This window comes from Gallinula chloropus, assembly GCF_964237585.1.
Source record: "Gallinula chloropus genome assembly, chromosome: 1".
NCBI lineage: Eukaryota > Metazoa > Chordata > Aves > Gruiformes > Rallidae > Gallinula > Gallinula chloropus.
Genome location: NC_140085.1, coordinates 182,029,497 through 182,047,804, shown reverse-complemented (window position 1 = coordinate 182,047,804; position 18,308 = coordinate 182,029,497). Strand labels below are relative to the sequence as shown.

Here is an 18,308-nt window from a genome sequence, read left to right as displayed (position 1 = left end):
ATCTCCCTCCAACTTCAGCAACAGCTCCCACTGCTGTCTGAAAACACCAGAGGCTTTGGGAATCGCTATTAAAATAAAAAAAAAGCAGGCATGGTATCTCTTGCTGTTTTCTTCCTTTTGTCTTGTGAATACACTGCTCATAGCAAGTTACAATGCAGCCTTTCATTTGGTTTTTTTCCTTCCTGTTTTCCTTGCAAACAGGATGCTTTATGCAGTAGGCTTAAAGGACTTATTGAGAGTCTCATTACAGAATGCACGGATGCTGTAAACTAATTAGATTTCTTTAAAACTGTGTGGTTTTTAAATTTAAAAAGCATTAAAATATGATTTGATTTCAAGGAAGGGCCATTTCAGAACAAGCTGTAAAGTGTAGAAGTTCTGAGTTTATCCCTGCAAGACTTCATAGGGAAATCAATTTCTCTTTGTTTACCTTCCCAGTGTGTTGCTAAGCCTGCTGAAAAGCTGCCAAAATTGCCTTCTTGAAGGTACCCTTAATACTGAAGCTGATGTATTTCACCGCTTCAGTAGACAACTAATACAAAGGTGATAAGAGGAGTGAGACTAAACCATAGAAGTTACATCTGAAGACGTCTGAAAGAAGTCCTAGATTTTTCTCACCCCCCAAAGAATGGGTGTCAATCTCTTCAGTACAGGAGAGGAGGACAAGAGGAAAGAAACCTCTGCAAGGGTAATGAGGACCACTAGAGAGCTTCTATTCTATATTACAAAAGATAATTAAGTCACAGAGAGACTCCAGCCATAAGAACACTAACAGTGCAACCCTGAAAACATGCTGTATGTTTACAGATATACAGAAAATTAAGGTCTCCTTCCCAGAGAAGAAAAGCTGGCATCTATTGTAATGGATTTGCAGTTACTTCTCATAAAAAGGTGGACTTAGCATAACTGCTTTTGGGGAAAAAAAAAAAAAAAAATCACTATCACTTTCTCTGTCCTTACTAAAGGCAAAATTGGTATTCAAACAAGTTATTGGTATTTCCCACCCACATGTAATGTAGTTTCCTCCTTCTTCCTCTTGTTTTTCATTTAGGGCTTCATGGAGCAGCCAGGCTTAAGCCCTATTTAATATTCTATCATCTCTTCCTTCAGGAAATTTTACTCCTTTCTTATTTAGCAGATCCTCATTTCTTTCCTCAGAAACTCCCTGGAAGATGACTGAATACATCAGCATGTAGGGTACATTTTCTTTCTTTCTTTCTTTCTTGCGAAAAGCCGCGTCCCCAACAGGGCTGTCACACAATTACAAGCAGAGCTGCAAGCTGTAAGAAAGCAACTGCTGCTTGAAAACAGCAGAAAAATTTCACTGAGATGTTCAAAAGGTTCTCCCAGCTGTACGTTATTTCAGCCATCTAACCTGAACCTTAATAAAAGACTTAATGAAAAGAAAGATACAGAAAGTAGTCGCGCCTGGGCCTTTAAAGTCACGGCATGGCCAAGAGCCACTGAAGTGTCAGTGTGCCCAACTAGATTCTTCCCATCAGAACATCTTTAAGGTAGACAGGAAAAGGAAACACACTGCCCAAGGATTACATCAGCACGGGCAGCTACCTAACCAATAAAAGCATTTACATTTAGGACACGAGAGCATCATCACTTTCAAGAAGACTGACTACGTCCTGGTTATACCCCCTGAGTCTTACACAGGGGTTCAGGTTTTGTGATGATACGACAACAGCAGTTTGCAACTGGAATAGTGGTTTGAGAAAAGAAGGTTAAGAGGGGATCTTATTAATGTTTATAAATATCTCAAATGTGGGACACAGGGGGAAATGGCCAGCCCCTTTTCAGCTGTCTGTGGAGACAGGACAAGGGGCAATGGCCTCAACTTGGAGCACAGGAAGTTCCACAGTGAGGGTGACAGAACCCTGGGACAGGCTGCCCGGGGGGTTGTGGAGTCTCCATCTCTGGAGATATTCAAGACCCATCTGGATGCCTACCTGTGTGACCTGTCCTAGGGAGCCTGCTTTGGCAGGAGGGTTGGACCCAATGATCTCTTGAGGTCCCTTCCACCCCTATGATTCTGTGATTCAGAGATTGTCTCTGGGTTGAAGCCATACTGTTGTAGTTATGCTTAGTGTCAGGGAAATGGCACAGAACCCCACTAAAAAGAGAAGCTGTACATCACAGTAACATCATAAAACAATATACTCATATAAAACTGCATTTAAATAGCAGGATATACCAGTGTGACTATTTTGGTTAAATGTCATTCCCTCAGCTCAAAGAGTTATATTGGTAAGATTATCTATGTATAGATCACACTTTGAACAGTAACTACTACAAAACAGTCCCATGAGAGAGAAACGATTATTTTTGGTTCTGTGGAAATAGACTGCTTTTCAGAATAAGGCTTAAATATCATCCAGTATATTGTCATTTGTTTTATGTAAATAAAATCTTAATAAAAAGTGTAAAAGTTTAAGTGACTAACAGAGTGACTCATTTTCAGTATGACTTAACATTTCTCACAGTCAACAGTAACAGCGATTATATATGCATACATACAAATTACTCAAAGAGGATCTTTAAGAAAAAGGACATTATAGTTTGTATGTACATCAACTGATCTGGAACAGCAGTGTGGGTGTAATATTGACAAAGCTAATGATGCAAATAACACGTACTACGAAGGTATGAAACTGTGAAAAATTATCAGCTGTTATTCTTTTCTACTTGTTGTCAGTTCCTGCAAAGGACTGGAAACTAATGATTCTTTTCAAGTCTCTTACCCACCTCCATATGATATTTCATTTGGCTCAAAGGAGTGCTTCTACATCTCTTTGCACAATGCCAGAACTGCCTTTTATCCCTAACCTTCGAAATTACATTTCAAAAAACCGACTAGAGGAAGAATATAATAAAGACACTAGAAGAGGTTTGGGTAAAGGCAATCTGCCCTCCATCAGGCAATGCCAGAGAGTTAGAATTGGCAGGCCTAAGCCCCAAGGGCGATACTGGTCTTGAGACAGATAGAATATCCCCAGGAGACAAAATCAAGGAGAAAACAGACAACGTGGTATGTTTCCAAAGGCAGTGGCCAACTGTGAGCAGGACATGATCAGAGTGATGTGGGTGTGCTGAGCCAGACCCTTTCTGAAGAGGAGAAGAAGGGGAAAATACTGAAAGTACTTACATTATATTGATGATTAGCCACCGGTTTATAGTTTGTGGTTACAGCTTTGTCCAGTTGCTGTGATAGCCTTACAGGTTTAGAAGATTCTTCTATCTGTAATCTGCAAAATCAAAGAAAAGGAGAATTATTAAGTTCAGACAAGCACAGACTCAAAATTAACTCTAAAAATCTGCAAAGTGTGAACCAGCCCTTATCAAAGGTTAGCTGCAAACGAATCATAAAGCAAAGCAGATGCATTCCTCTGAATTAAGTTTTTCTTACTCTATTTTTGCTCAAGGACTCTGATTTATTAGGACACTGTATGCTATAGAAGGTACTGAAATGCTGAAAACCAAGCAACTGTGAAGGGAAGGCATTAAAACCAATGTCTGAACACAAATGTTATTCAAAAAGCAACACTCAGGTGGAAGAAAAGTCTGTGCTCTTAAAAAGGATCAAACCCAACCCAAATGAACATAGAATCTTCCAGCTTACTCAGCTGAGGGCTGAAAAAGCTTTTGATTCACCTGTTAACTCCCAGAGTGCAGCAAAGATCAGACTCCATGACCTTCTCTTAGGTATTTTAATGTAAAAATAAATTTCCATGACCTTTCTTTTTGGCATTATAGCACCATATCACTGCACAAATAACTGTTTTGCAAGCACTTGCAAAAACATCACAAAGAGAAATCCAGCAGGTTCAAACCAATGTACAACCAAGTCTCAGTCACGAAAGGTGGCCTTCATTCCTCTTCAGGAAAGACTCTGAGAAGGTCAGATGTTGAACACATACTGTTAAGCTTATCCCTATGTAACTTAAAGCTTCTGGTGTAGGAGGAGTGCTTCATTTACTTCAGGGTTAGCAGTCAAGAATTACTGCTTGAAATTAAGATGTGTGAAATCAGGCTTGAGATAGGTGCAGGACAACGTGCTTTCAAAGAAAATAGATTCATAGCTGTAATTAATAGAACTAATACAAGATAGAACCAAATTATCCTCAGTGAAGTTATTTTGTTTCCCAAGGTGTATCTTACAGGCAGAAGAGTCAATTTTCAGTAAACACAATGTAAGACTTTTAGACCAATAAACGTACAACGATGTTTGCTTCTTTGTGAAGAAAAATTAATGTGGTGACATTAATGCAGACAATAACTGCATGTTTACTAATGTAGAACACAGAAGTGATAAAACAGGCAGCACTTTAACAAACACTGTAAGTGTTTGAGACCGATTCATTTTCGCAAAATGATAATACACACCTAAAAAAGGTAAATTTAAATTCAGCATGTAAGCTTCTGATTCATCATCTGAACAACCTAACAGATTACATTGAATGGAAGCTTTAAATTAAGAAATAAATTCTCTAATTGTAGCAACTGGAAGTGAAGCCAATCATCCTTCATAGCTGGGCAGTAATTGCCACCAGTTTTGTCTCATGCACAGATAGAAACTGGCTTCCTCTTGCATCTTTGTAGACTTGTCATTTATTCTATAGATTTAATTACCCTTAAGTGACTGTTGCCTTGTAGTCTACAGTTCTAAATCAGAAGGTATCTCCATGCTGCCTTCTGTCCAAATGTGGCATATTTTTTCTTAGGTTGAAGGAAAATCAATTGGAAGGTAAATGAGCAGTGAACACTTCTTGGCAAATAAAGCTAGAAGTTCTTATCACAAGAGTTTATCTTTTGGCCTTCAATCTAATTAAATGATTTTAAAGATTTTATTGATCTGGTTACCAAATGTCTTCTAAATTCAACATTTCACAAAGGGCCAGGCTATAGCTAAATCAAGGTATTTTCTCTAAATCTGTCTTTTTCTCCATTTCTTCATTGCTTTTTTAATTTCTTTTTTGTATTAACGACTTCTTTTTTAAATAGTTTGACTATTATTTTTCAAACATATTTTCTTGCAGTTCTTCACCATTTTTCCTGTTGTTTTGATCTGGGTAGTTTGCCAGTCCTCTTTCTCCCCCACCGTAGGTATTTCACGTAATTTCTCCCCTCTCACATTTTTCTTTTCCTTAAAGGGATTTCCTGTTTAACCAATTTACTGATATTGCTGCTGTTCATGGGACAGGGGCTTCTGGAGATGAATTGGGAATTCCTATCTTTTCTTTCCCTTTCAGGCCTCTGCATCACCCTCTTCCTCACATGGCCCATTTGATTTGTGATGTTGTTCTAGCATTCTTCTCACTAAAGTTGCAGCACAGTTAAGTGATAAACAAGGTTCCTAACAATATTAAAACATATCAGATGGTCTCACATTTTCAGGGAGTGCTCAGCTTTCAACAATGACATTTTTCCATGATTAAATCCTCCTTGCACTGGGCTTTTTTTCCAATACTCTTAACAATGTCAATTTACAACATCCTCAATTTCTTCAAGAAAACAGCCAAGGAACATTAGCCCTTCAATGATAAAATGCCAGAACACGGAAAATATCGATTCAACACCTCAAACTGTCTTCAGAAAGAAAAGCTTTAGAATGTCAACCACCCTCCAGTTTCTTAATAAATTAGGTATTTAAGTGTGCAAACAAATGATAGTTCTTCAGCCTAGAGCCTGTTGTCAACTTCAGAAACCACTCTATGTTGAAGGTCTCTTCCTTTTCCGGCATTTAAAATTATGACACAGGAAATGTCATCGCTCTTTGCACAGAACACCACCAGCAATTTTTCTTAACATTTTGCACTTCCCATGCAGGATATGCATTTCAGGGTTTTTTTAAATTTTAACTGGGTTAATTTCCAAATCAGCAGAAAACCAAATGTGTAGGAGAGCTAATGCACTTCTCTGAGGCTTCCAAAGGTTGATGGCAGTAAAATTGCATTTAACATGTGAAGTTCCCCAGCACGCAATCTTGAGAGCAAAGGAAAACATCTTGCCTGCTTAGGAAACGGGATCAAAGCCTACCACATGAAAATGGAAAATTTGAGTTGGTTTGTGAAATGACAGAAGATTTCAGAAAATCTATATATACCAACTAACAAATGTATTGGCTACAAATATACATGTCTCTGAAGGAAGTTTCAGAGATAGCCCTATTGTGCTTCAAGGCTTCTTGCCCACAAATCTCAGCTGGTCTTTAGAAAACCAGCTAACAGTACAGTACTGTCTTTTTTTTCTGGTTCCTAGTCGATAAATCACTGTAGTGAGAACTAAAAATACATTACATGCCTGGTACTATGTTATCATGCAAGCAGTCGCAGCAGCTGCGATGTGCCGGTGTGGAAATCTAAATGGGAAGCATGGTGACTCAGGAGGCAAACCTTTTTATTAATATGCATTAATTCCACACATGCATCTTGCTCTTCTCCCTAAATGCTGTCCCTTTTCCTTTCTTTTTCTGCAGTTTTCAAGATCTCTTTGAGGTGCCTTCCTTCCACTGGGCTTCCGTGCAAAATATGGTCCCAAAATCCTATGCAGAACAACAGTTGGTGCACATCTGGAGTCAGCCTCCCCAAAATGTACAAGTACAGGTAAAAGACAAGACAAATGTGCTGTAAACCCTAAATTAGCAAATGGTTCCTGTGTGGATGAAGCACTGAAATTGGCTTAGTGCCTTACAAAGGGTAAAGACTAATAGCCTGCAATAATTTTGTCCAGATGATTTACTGGTACAAATGTTATTTGCAGGGAAAATATAGTGGGGGGGGGTTGGGGGGGTGGGGGGGTTTTGTTTTGTTTTTTCCAAAACTATGCCATAATTCTCTGATATTCAGGAAGTAGTGTGTCTGGGTGAACGAACATATTAGACTTTTAAAATTTTTATAGCTACTGTTTGAAAAAGAGTTGATGAAATACATATTTATACATTCTAGTAACACTCCAGAATTTATAACAAAAGCTATGAATTAGGCATTACTTTAGCCTTTTAGACCAATATTTTAGTGTGCTACAGATACTACTACTTTTCAATGCTCATTTCTTAAACAGAATTCAAAAAGCAGTATTAAACCAAAACATTATGATGTGTTTTATACAGGGTATTCTCAGAGTGAATCTGCTGAATCTTAATTGAAATCGTGGTAGGAATTAAAAAAAAAAAATCAATAGATATTCTGAGTCACTGGTGACACTGATTTAAAGGAGCAGTGGCTTTTTACCTATTACTCTTATGATCTGTAGGAGTGTGACAGTTAAAAGCCTTAGTTATGCCTCAGAACTACACACAACTCTCCAAGGAGTTGAATTTTCCACTTGATTCCCATTGAAACAGCTAGGGCCACAATTCATGTTAATATCCAGCTTAAAAAATAAAAAGAGAAAGCAGGGTTGGATGTTTTTTTTTTTCTAAATCTGCCAATGAAGAAGTGACAGAGCAGCCACCAGCCTTCACACCGTGATTTTCTCTTCCACCCCCAAGATCATATATAGCTCTTCTGCCTTGAAATACAGCATCTAACCAGCATGGCATTGAATTCACCACGGTCATTTCCCAGTAAAATACATTTCATCTTGCAACTCTGATTCATCACTGTTCCTACAGTTGAGTACAGGGAAAATACATATGAGCAGGCTGGAAATCATCCTCTAGGACTTATCAACATGCAGCAGGCTCATAAACGGAGACAGATGAAGGAATTATGTACGTTCCTAGGAGGAGATGCTCAACGCCTTTGAAATACATGTTATCTCCCAGCAATAAAAAATAAACGAAAGACCTTTAAAATAGATTATTCCATACAATTAATCTTATGCCACAAAACAAACGTTTCAAAGATTAGAAACAGGTATTAATCAGAAACGCTGCTGGGGCTTGAATTGTTGGTATTTCTAAAGAAATTGTTGTGAGGACCTGACTGAAAAGTTTCAATACCTTTTTGTGTTTGTCTGCATTTACACAGGGCTCGGGTAAGTAAGGAGCCAACATTACTGCTGCAAAAAAGGAAAGGTTAATTTACTTCTTTATCTTCAACATCACCTGATGGAGAGGCACTGGAAAAGAGCTGGCCTGCTGCCCAAAGCTTTGGAGGCAAAGAAACACCAACTCTGCAGATCGTGCATAGATGAATCTACTGCTCTCCTTCAGACACTGAGTGTTACTCCAGCACACACACCCAATCAAAGCAAAGTGAGTCCATCCCCATTTATAAAGACTAGACAGGCAGGCAGATGATAAGCTGAATGGAAATGGTATTAAGAAGTGCATTTGCCAACGTTAAATAATGAAATGTTTGAGATTATTAACACAGGATATGATTTATAACTAATTTTAAGTCTTGAAATCCTGGCATTTCAAGAAAAGTGCTGCAATTATTATATGTTCAGGAAACCTATTAGGTTTTTCAGAAGTTGACATCTTCAACTATATATGTTGAAGGATGAGCAATGAATCATATAAGATAATTTCATGTCTAATATTAAGACAGGCACCACCATCATAACTGAAAACTCCAATTCTACATCTCTTCTCCAGTACAGAACACAAGATGATATGAATGGCAATTCAACAATAAATAACAATTTCTTATGCATTTCATCTTCCGATTTGATAAAATGTGAATAATTTATTAAACCTACTAAGCTCCAATATTTCATCTCATGAGTTTCATATTTCAAATTATTAAAAACCTTCTGGGCTGAGGTCGTAAGTAAGATCAGGTTAGAACAAACAAAAGCAGAACTAGGGGGAACAGCCTTCTCCGAGGTCTAAGCCAGGGTGCATCTGCGCACGCTCTGGTACCTGCTGTATCTCTACATAGAAACTGAAATGAGGTGTCCCAAGTGGATAAAACACCAGGGGACAGTACATTTTTATACTAGGGTGCTTATACTTGTGGCTTGTTTCAATGACACATGGTCTAAAACTAGGGTGAAGTAAAATCTGGATGTCCTCTTGTGTTGCCCAGAGCACGTGGGGTACCCCGAGCACAGACATGAGACGAGGCATAAGACTGGCAGAGCGATAAGGTATACTGAGCAGAAGAAAACTAGCAGCATGCCTGAAGAAACGGGAACATAGGTGGAATTTCATAGGGAGCTCTGAAGAGCCATGCAGATATACGTGACACATCAGTCCTGCATGGAAAGAGAGGAAGGCAACGCAGAAGCTGGAAGAGAAGCATGACACAACGGGAATGTCCATATAGGAAGGGGAGTCTGCTGAAATACTCCATAATAAAAGCAAGGGGGAGGGCATAAAAGTAAGCTAAAAAATGTTTTAGTTTCCCTTTGGGACATGCACGGGAGGATCTACAGACCTCTGAGCTAACCATCCACCACTGTCTGTACAACACGCACATGTCTTAAAGTTCAGTAGGAATGAATAACCAGTGAAAGACATTCCTGGCTTCAGGGAGAGCACCAGGAATCTCACAAGCCCAGTACTAATACTACAGAAGGTGAAGACTGGAGATCTAGGAAAAGCGACTCATTACCAATCCAAGCAGGACAGAAAAAGCCCAACCCTTTAATTTTAGCATGAGGATTACTCTCCTAAATTAAAGCCAGGTGCTATTTCTTTCAAAAGGGTCACACATAATTTTAACTATGCACGCACACATCTTTTAGATGTTCCTATCAGAAAATATCCTTGAGAAAACAACTATACAACTTCCTCTTTTATGGAAGATGGTATAGAAGGTAAGTTGCAAAAGAACATAAGACTGTGGTTTTTGGGAGGGGTTGGACTTACTGAAAATGTTCAAGTGAGCTAAATACATGCAAAAAGATATTAAAGAAGCTTACTACTTATTTTTAATGCAAAAGGGTAAGGAATGGGTTTATCTCCCCTGCTGTTGGCTCAAGACTTCCTTGCTTCGCAGCCAGATGTTTGGAAATCTCTTTCCTCTTACTAAAAGGTAAGTTTATTCTAAACTGTCAACAAACCAAACCAACAAAGGGGGAACAAAGCATCTGTAATTCCGTTCACAAAATGCAGACTGCTAAAAACGACAGGATGGGTGAAAGGGCTAAACCCTGCAAATGACAAGCGCTCTGAGTTTTGATCTAGGTGACAAATGATGCCCCTGCCCCTGAGATACCTGAACAGGCACCTGAGATAACACATGTTTTGAGTCAAGCCCTGTGCCTAGCTCTGCACCCTGTTCCACCAGGTACACCTTTCTGAAAATGATGGGGTTTGGAGTCCTATCCTTATCCAAGCTTTGGGGACTGATATTGATTCTGTATTTTAGGTCCATCCTGACTGCCTTGGGTTGTCCATTCTCCCACTAATACAAATAAACATTGTGTTTGCAAGTGTGTGCACCTGTACTCAGGAACCTGCAGCTGTAAGTTGTTCCTTCTTTAAGAAAAACTTCAAGCTGAATATTTTCTTTGCTATCATAAACCAATTACTGCCAATATTATACTTGGATGCCTCAGGAGATAAGAGGGAAGAAAAAAATCTGAGATCCTAATGCAAAAAACAAGACAAAACAGATCTTTAAAAATGAAGTTACCTTTAGGTATTTATATATTTTAAAGACAGAAATGACGATTATAATCATGAAATGATAATCTACATTTTTCTTCTGTGTACTACTGACTGAAAAGTACCCAGTGATACCTCAGGCTTATAATTTCAATTTCACTATGCTACAACATTTACAGAAAAAATATTCTGTCGTGCTTCAAAAAACAGAACTGAAAAAGAATCACCATATGTCTGTGCCTTTCTACCATGTTTTTAAAGATAGTCTCCTTTCCCACTTGCATTTTCAAAGATGCAGTTTTGTTTCCTACTCCCATTTTCCTCAGCCCCCAAATTTCTCCATGTTGTTAGATGCTATTTCAATTTAGATTTTAGAAGAGGAATTTTAAACTTGCAACTATTAATTATTTCTACAAGTAAAACAAATAGACTTGTCTCAAAAGCACATTATGGTAATTTTCCTGCCAAAACTAATCTGCAGTGCTTATTGCTGCTTTGAAACCAATGGTATAAATAACAGGGACATCTAAATCCAGGCAACACAAAGTGAAATGCTTCTGTTTGTGTCTGCAGATCCAGAAACAGTGTCACATTTTGCTAAATGGGAAAAAGGAAAGAGAATTTTAGGAAGAAGTCTGTTAGACAGAAAAGCTGCATCTTTACCATACCCTGAAAGGCCTAGGCCTTGAGTTACTGGTAAAAAGGTGGATGATTTATAAGCTCAGTGAATTCACTCTGCGATGAAACCGCTCACATCTGAAAAGGAGCTGCAAAGAAAGCGGCAGACTGTTGGCTACAAACTTCTGAAATAGAAAAAAACCAAGAGACCTACAGCATCTCAGCTAACTCTCCTCAGTCTGAACCTCTCCTCCCCTTCTCCCGCAGAACATCTGTAGGGAGTTACAGCAGCCAGCTCCCAGCCTCCGACTACGCGCTCCCATCCCTAAAACTCCACTTCCCAGATACCTCACCACTCCCCCAATAGCTCTGCAAACAGCCACGGCATCTGGCTCCGTTGGGAATGTTCCAGTTAAAATTTACTGTAAACAATTTAACAGTTTGTGGCAATCTGGGAAACATTTGGATTGCTTTCCTAGAAAACCTAGCTGGCTCAAATCCTCGAGGTTTTTCCCCATCTCTTCCGTAGCTTTCAGACCTAGAATACCAGAAAGCAGAACACCTTTTTCAGGACATCCACCTCCTTTCTGTTCAAACAAACTTGGGAACAACCACTCTCTGCTGCAAAGGGCACTGAAATGGAACTGCCAGGAGAAAGCACCGCGCACGCCTGTGCGTTGCTGTGGTCAGTGACTACAGACTGCCATCGGCCGTGTGAAAGGTATTCCTGCCCTGTGCAGCTATTGTTCAACAGCTTCACCACACGCCTGCACCAAACTGCTGAATGAGCTCACTGAACTGATGAATTATCCCACCCAACGTCCTTCCTGCAAGCAAAGAGAACCAAATTGTTGTTAGCTGAACTCTGAAAACACTCTTAATCACCCCAAAAAGTCAGCATTAAGTTAAAAAGAAAAGATGAGTAGGCTCAGCAACCCTAGGAAACCTAGCTGTAAACAACAGAGCGAACACAGAGCGGGAAAGAAACCTGTATTTCTCCTTAGTCTATGCAAAAAAAGCAGTCTTATTTATCCTCCAACTGGAAAACTCACCAGTTTCTCCTGCAAGTCACGGAAAAAAAGAAATGTAACATAGCAAACCCAAGAGCAGACCGAAAAATGTATCAGTTAAAGCAGAAAACAGTTGGGTTTTTTTTAAAGCTTGATCATAATTCTTTCAGCCAGCTGTATTCCCTTTGCCAACTGTACAACGCTGCTGCTGTGCTGTATTTGTTCAAATGGTCTAATCACATTTTACCTCGCCCCTGTTTTGCAAAACAAATGATTCCTCAGCTCGTTCTCCTGACACATTAACATACCTCTGCTCAAACAACACTCTGTGACATCCCTCAGCTGTTGTTCCCATTCCCACAAGTGGAGTGAGGGGGTACATGGCTGCAGCAAGGCCAGAGGCAGAAACCATCTGTGCAGAGGGAGCCCCGTGAGCAGGGACAGGGATGGGAGCTGCTGGGCTGCTCTGCAGCAGGGAGGTGATGGCAAGAGGGAGAGCAGAGCAGAGCCACGGTGGGGCTGCCCGATGCGAAGGATGGCTTTACACACCCCTGCATCGCTCAGCCTGGCTCCAGTCACCCACCCTGAGGCCTGCTGCTTGCAACCCTGCTGCAGAGGGCATGCACAAGGGTTGTGTTCTTACAAAGCCTTACTTGGCTCCTGCTCATCCTCATCGGGGAGTACGCTGCTCATCACTGCCACGCGTGTAACACCATTAGCCCCTGCACAAGACCTCCCACTCAGTATTTTGAGAATACCTTCAGGATCAGGAGGCTGTGGCTGGCAACCCAGCTTCAAACTCTGCTACAACCTTAAACCAACAATTCTCAAAGTTATTTCAAAAATACCTTTCCGCTGCTTTCTAGTAAAAGCACACGGATGACCACCAAGGCACAACAGGGACACAGTGGAAAGCAGTCTTGAAGCAACTAAGCCCAGAAAGTATAAAATTTCATTTTGCATTTTAAAAATCTGATTACAATACTAACTTTGCCTTTGTTTTGGGTAAAAAAAAAAAAATGTAAGCTGGGTAACTCAGAACAGTGTCTTTCAAATACTCCCTAGAGAGCTAATCTGTTAAGACATAAACTCAGCTCCATGCGTTTCTGAGCTCTGCTTCATTAGTATTCTCTTAATCGGAGATTTTCAGAAGAGCATCTATTATTTGTGAACATGAAGAAACTCACCCAGACTTTGTGAAGCCGTACCTATTCTGTTATTAAATAAAAAAAATCCACAGATTTGATTATAGATTCATCTGGCATGACAAATTCCAAAACCAGTTAATGGCTGAAGCACAAACGTTGTCTAGCTTCCCTAATAGAAGCTGGGTAATTGGGTTTGTGCATAAGATCTGTGTGAAAGCAGACTCCATGCATATATAATTTGGTTGAGTACATCCTCCACAGGAAAAAAAAAGAGAAAAGAAGTCTTAAAAGAAGCTTCAGGACCATTATTTAGAGTGCTCTGCAGTTTTTCTTAATTACACCTAGTAGAAGCTAGTCTAGTGGAGGGTGCCCCTTCCCATGGCATGTGGGGTGGAACTAGATGGTCGTTTAGGTCATTCCCAACCCAGACCAGCCTGTGATTGATTCTACCTAAGGCTACAATTAAGAAAAAAAAAATAAATGTATGCAAGGAGAAATGCTCCACGTGAGTTTCACTGGCTTGTCATAAACCTGCATGGAACTGAATTTAGTAGTCAGCAAATCAAACAAAATATAATATACTTATTATTACTGAGAAAGAGTCCAGTTTTCAAAAAGCTACAATTTTTACCCCAGTGTGCACACATGTATCCAGTGGCAGTGTAAAACAGTGTATCTTGGTGTACTGGGTCTGGCTGGGATGGGGTTAACTTTCCCTATAGCAGCACACACAGTGGCACCAAGGCTGCCTCTCCAACAGCACCATAGGTTGGGGGTGGGCAAGAGTTTGGGAGAGGACACAGCAGGGACAGCTGGCCCCAACTGTCAAAAGGGATATCCCATGCCACAGAACTTCCTGCTCAGCAATAAAAGCTAAGAGGAAGGAGGAGGAGCCAGGCATTCGTTATTAAGGTATTTGTCTTCCAAAGCAGCAGCTATGTGTACAGGGAGTCCTGCTTCCCAGAAATAGCTGGACATTGCCTGCTGATGGGAAGTAGAGAATACATCTCCTTTATTTTCACTTTGTTTCCATGAGACACCTCTGTTTTCTTTCATTAAACCACCTTTATCTTGACCCAGGAGTTTTTGATCTTATTTTCTCCCCCATCCTGCTGAAGAGGCGTGGGTGGGAAAGCAGCTCGGTGGCTGACTTGGTGGCCAGTCGAGGTCAACCCACCACACTTAGAAACACTAATAAATTTGTAACTTCATAAAAAGTTATCTTGGGATTGGAGATTTTGAAAGCTGTAGATTTTTCAAAAAACATTTAATGGTGATGTCAAAAGTATTCTGTACTAAACAATGCACATACCGCTGTCTGCAGAGGATACGCAGCAGTAAATATAGGTCAGCACAGAACAATGTGTACTGTCGGGTATCTACTCTCTCCAGTGGCATACATGGGATATTTTTAGGAACAATCAAGATATATCACATATACTTACTGCTTTACAAAAAGGCAGGTTTTATTTTTGACACTCATATGCCTCCTAGTAGGTTCTTTTCTCTTTACACAATAGAAGTATGCATATTAATACATAGTACACATACATAAAAGTAAAAGTATGTGTATTATACATTATTATGCATTGGTATTATGTATGGAATACACATACATACACATACATAAAAGTATGCATATTAATTGTCCTTGCATGTGAACTTCTGGTTTTGTACAAAAATAAAGTTAAGACCATGCTTATAGGAAGCAGGAAAAAACACATGTTTTGTGAAGTCAAGGCATTTGACAGCTTTGGAGCTGGTGGACAGGGTTTAAATTGTGTGGGAAATCAATTTTTAAGTTCCAGACCTAAAACCAGAGAAGCTGAGGACACTCCAGAGAGAAGAATTGGGAAACAGAATCCCTTGAAAGAAAGAAATAGCTGTAGCAATTATTTAATTCTCAAAGTGCAGAGAATAGTTGAGCAATTACTCAGAAATGTAAGAACCCAAACAGGATTTTTTCGCAAATAAATGGTTTTGTATTATGTTATTTCTGCAATATTTTTCAGAGTACTTGCTCTACTCCATCACATACTTTAATGTCATTAACTCCACAAGATTTTGAAAACGGAACATAAATTACCCATCACTTTCCCATCTTCATTGCTTGCAGCATCTCTATCTAGAGATGCAACCTTTTTGTGTTTGTGGTAAGCAGGGAGAAGAAAGCTGTCCCTGCCAGCAGGTTTCTTCACCTACAGAGAGACTCAAGACCTGTATGGCAATCTACTGTTCCAAAGTAGCTCCTTTGCCTAAGTAGCTCCTGCTTTAGAGGTAACAGTATCTGTCCAAGCTGAAGGAAAGAGGTACTATGCACTGTAGCCTTTCCTGCCTTTGGCTTCGCAGAAACACAGCACAAATAGCTCTTCTAGCCTTGATAATTTTGGAAAATCCTCCATTCTGAAGAAAAGAGGAACCTTCTTTTTTACAATGGGAAAACCGCCAATTTCTGCAAACCACTGCTATAATTTATTTGAAATTCCTCCCCGCTTCATAAATTAAGAAAGGAATTCTCCATCATTTCTTCTTGAGTGCAAACTCTATTAACGGCTGCAAGGAAAACTAGGTGTGCAAAAGGGACCTGCAGCACACAGCTTTAAATAAAAATTTTAAAAAGAGTCATGATAAACAGTAATATATAGAAATATCAAATGACAATGAATGTAGCCTGGTGGATTTAAACACCCTGCCTTTACAATAGGTGTTTTGGCACACGATACCCGGGCTAACACCTGAAATAAATACCTTGCTGCGCCGACACACAAACAACCTGAAATGGGACTTCTCCCTTTGCACAAGTCCCAAGACAGACGGTCCTGGAGTGGCATTTGATGCAAACCAGATTAAATCGGTTATAGAAACCGAATTCCATGGGTGAACAGATTGCACCATCTGCTCCTACTAATATACATTAGAGAATGTGTATTTTCCATAGCTGCATATTTACTCTGGAATCAGAAGACTAGGAGACAAATAGGTACAGCTTGGCCACAGAATGATGGAAAAGCATCATCATTTGTGGATGTCAAGGGTGTAAACAAAAAAAAACCCAGTTAGGTTGTTTTGAAGGCTGCACAATGAAGTAATGAAACAAAATCAGGCAAAGGAAAATTTAAGCAGCACACTGGGACGTTAACAGTCATTGCAGTGATGGGAGAAAGACGAACGCAGAAAGCGTAGATGTCAAAGTTTCTTACTAATAACATGTATAAGAAAACAGAAATCGTCTTCCAGACAAAGCCTAAGTAGAGCTGGCTGAAAACCTGAATTTTTATGACACAGCTTTCGTGCTTTCAAGAAAGAAAAACCCACAAAACCAAACTTGAATCAGGAGGTAAGCCAACATTCAAAGTTTTCATGGAACAGAAATCCCTCAAAATCTTGTTTTGGAAACCCAAACATGATGTTCCCACAACAAAATATGCTTTCCCAGTATCCTCAGCAGCTGCTGACTAAAATGAGTGCAATCCCTGTTGTTTCACAACTACCATGGCTTGCTGTGGTGACAAATCTGACAAAAACTACCTCAGACCCCAGCCCAGAGGCTGCCAGGGTATCTGTGATGCCTTGTCTCTGGCAGTCTGGCTGTGTGAGCTGCCTGGGAATACCAGAGCCCAGACACTCCCTGGCCAGCTGTCTCCCTGCACCCCCACCCACAGTCAGGGCAGCTGGCCAGATGACTCCAGAAATGCTGACATCTCATATGTAAGACCCCCCTGGTATAAGCAGCTGAAAAGCCAGTCTGACACATTGGTTAGATGCTCATCTGACACACTGACATCACAAAAATGAACCTGAACTACATGCTTGAGAAGCCAGGGTGAGATATCAGCATTATTATTCTATGCATCTTCACTAGAGAGGATTAATCATTTCCAGGCCAGTACCATACTGCAATTAATGAAACAATATTTCATTATAAATGACAGTCTTCTCTTCTTTGTAAGGACAGTAAAGGAAATAAGAACAAAACACTACTGTGTCCTAATATAAACCCATAGAGGTATGGAACAAGTTACATTGTAAGAGAACAAAGGACTTCAGGGCTGCTAAAGAGAAAAATGAGACATGAAGATATGACTGAGGTCTACATAATTATTTGGTGCAGGAAGAACATAAATAGGGAACTGTTGCATGGTCTGAATACCAGAACTAGCAGGCATTACGTCTGTAAGGCAGGGAAATTCAAGGAAAGCAGCTGCAACCTGCAAATAAACAATGGAACTTCTTGCTGCAGGATATTATGGATGCTTAAAGTGCATATAATGTTTAAAAGAATAAGTTAAGGGCAACCTAACAGTCCTTGAGGTACAAGCTGCTGGAGACTCAAAGATTGTGCTGAGGAAGTATCAGCAGGTGCCTGCCCTGTTCTGAAAGTCTAACAATCTTGCCCTTTTCTCTAAGACTCCCATTACTGGTAACTGTGGCATTTGGCAATGTGGCTTTTGCTCTGACCCAGCAGAGAGAGTCTTAAATTTGGGTATAAAACATGTTACATGCATCTGATGTGTCATTATGTGTATCACAGGACAGGCATAACCTGCTGGATTTAGCAGGAAAACTGCAGAGATTGTACTCCTCTCCTCTCCTTGAGCAGAGCGAGGACGTAAGGTGTGTACTCCAGGGCACATCAAAAGGGAGCTGCCGCAGAGCCTCTCCTTTGTAACTACAGAATAGCTGCAGGCAGGTCTGTAAGAAACAGATGAAGGTCTGGATGCACTAAGCGCTCACTCCAGCTCAATAAAATTGACAATTCAGGAAAAGAAAACATATCAGATGTTGTGGTGATTTCATCTCACTCACTTGAAATGACAGCCCTGAGAAATGTTAATTACTAGGCTAGTAATCAAATGTCATAAACAGCTACAATAGATGAGAAAGGGAAAAAATAAATAATTTCAATGTGAACCCAAATGTGTGGCAGATTTAATTAGCTTCTGCTCAAAGGTACCTCTTAACAGAAGGATGGGATCCAATACAAGGACACAAAGGCATATATTGTTACAGTCCTATTACTGG

At 40.0% G+C, this 18,308-nt stretch overlaps 1 protein-coding gene across 1 annotated transcript in view; it reads right to left on the bottom strand.

Moving 5' to 3' along the window:
• The window catches only part of GTF2F2 (general transcription factor IIF subunit 2), a 97,372-nt gene that overhangs the window by 13,852 nt on the left and 65,212 nt on the right, over nucleotides 1-18,308 (bottom strand). The window contains exon 7 of the mRNA XM_084279572.1: nucleotides 3,155-3,254. Coding sequence (XP_084135698.1) covers nucleotides 3,155-3,254 — 100 coding nt within the window. The remainder of the gene's footprint in view (nucleotides 1-3,154; nucleotides 3,255-18,308) is intronic.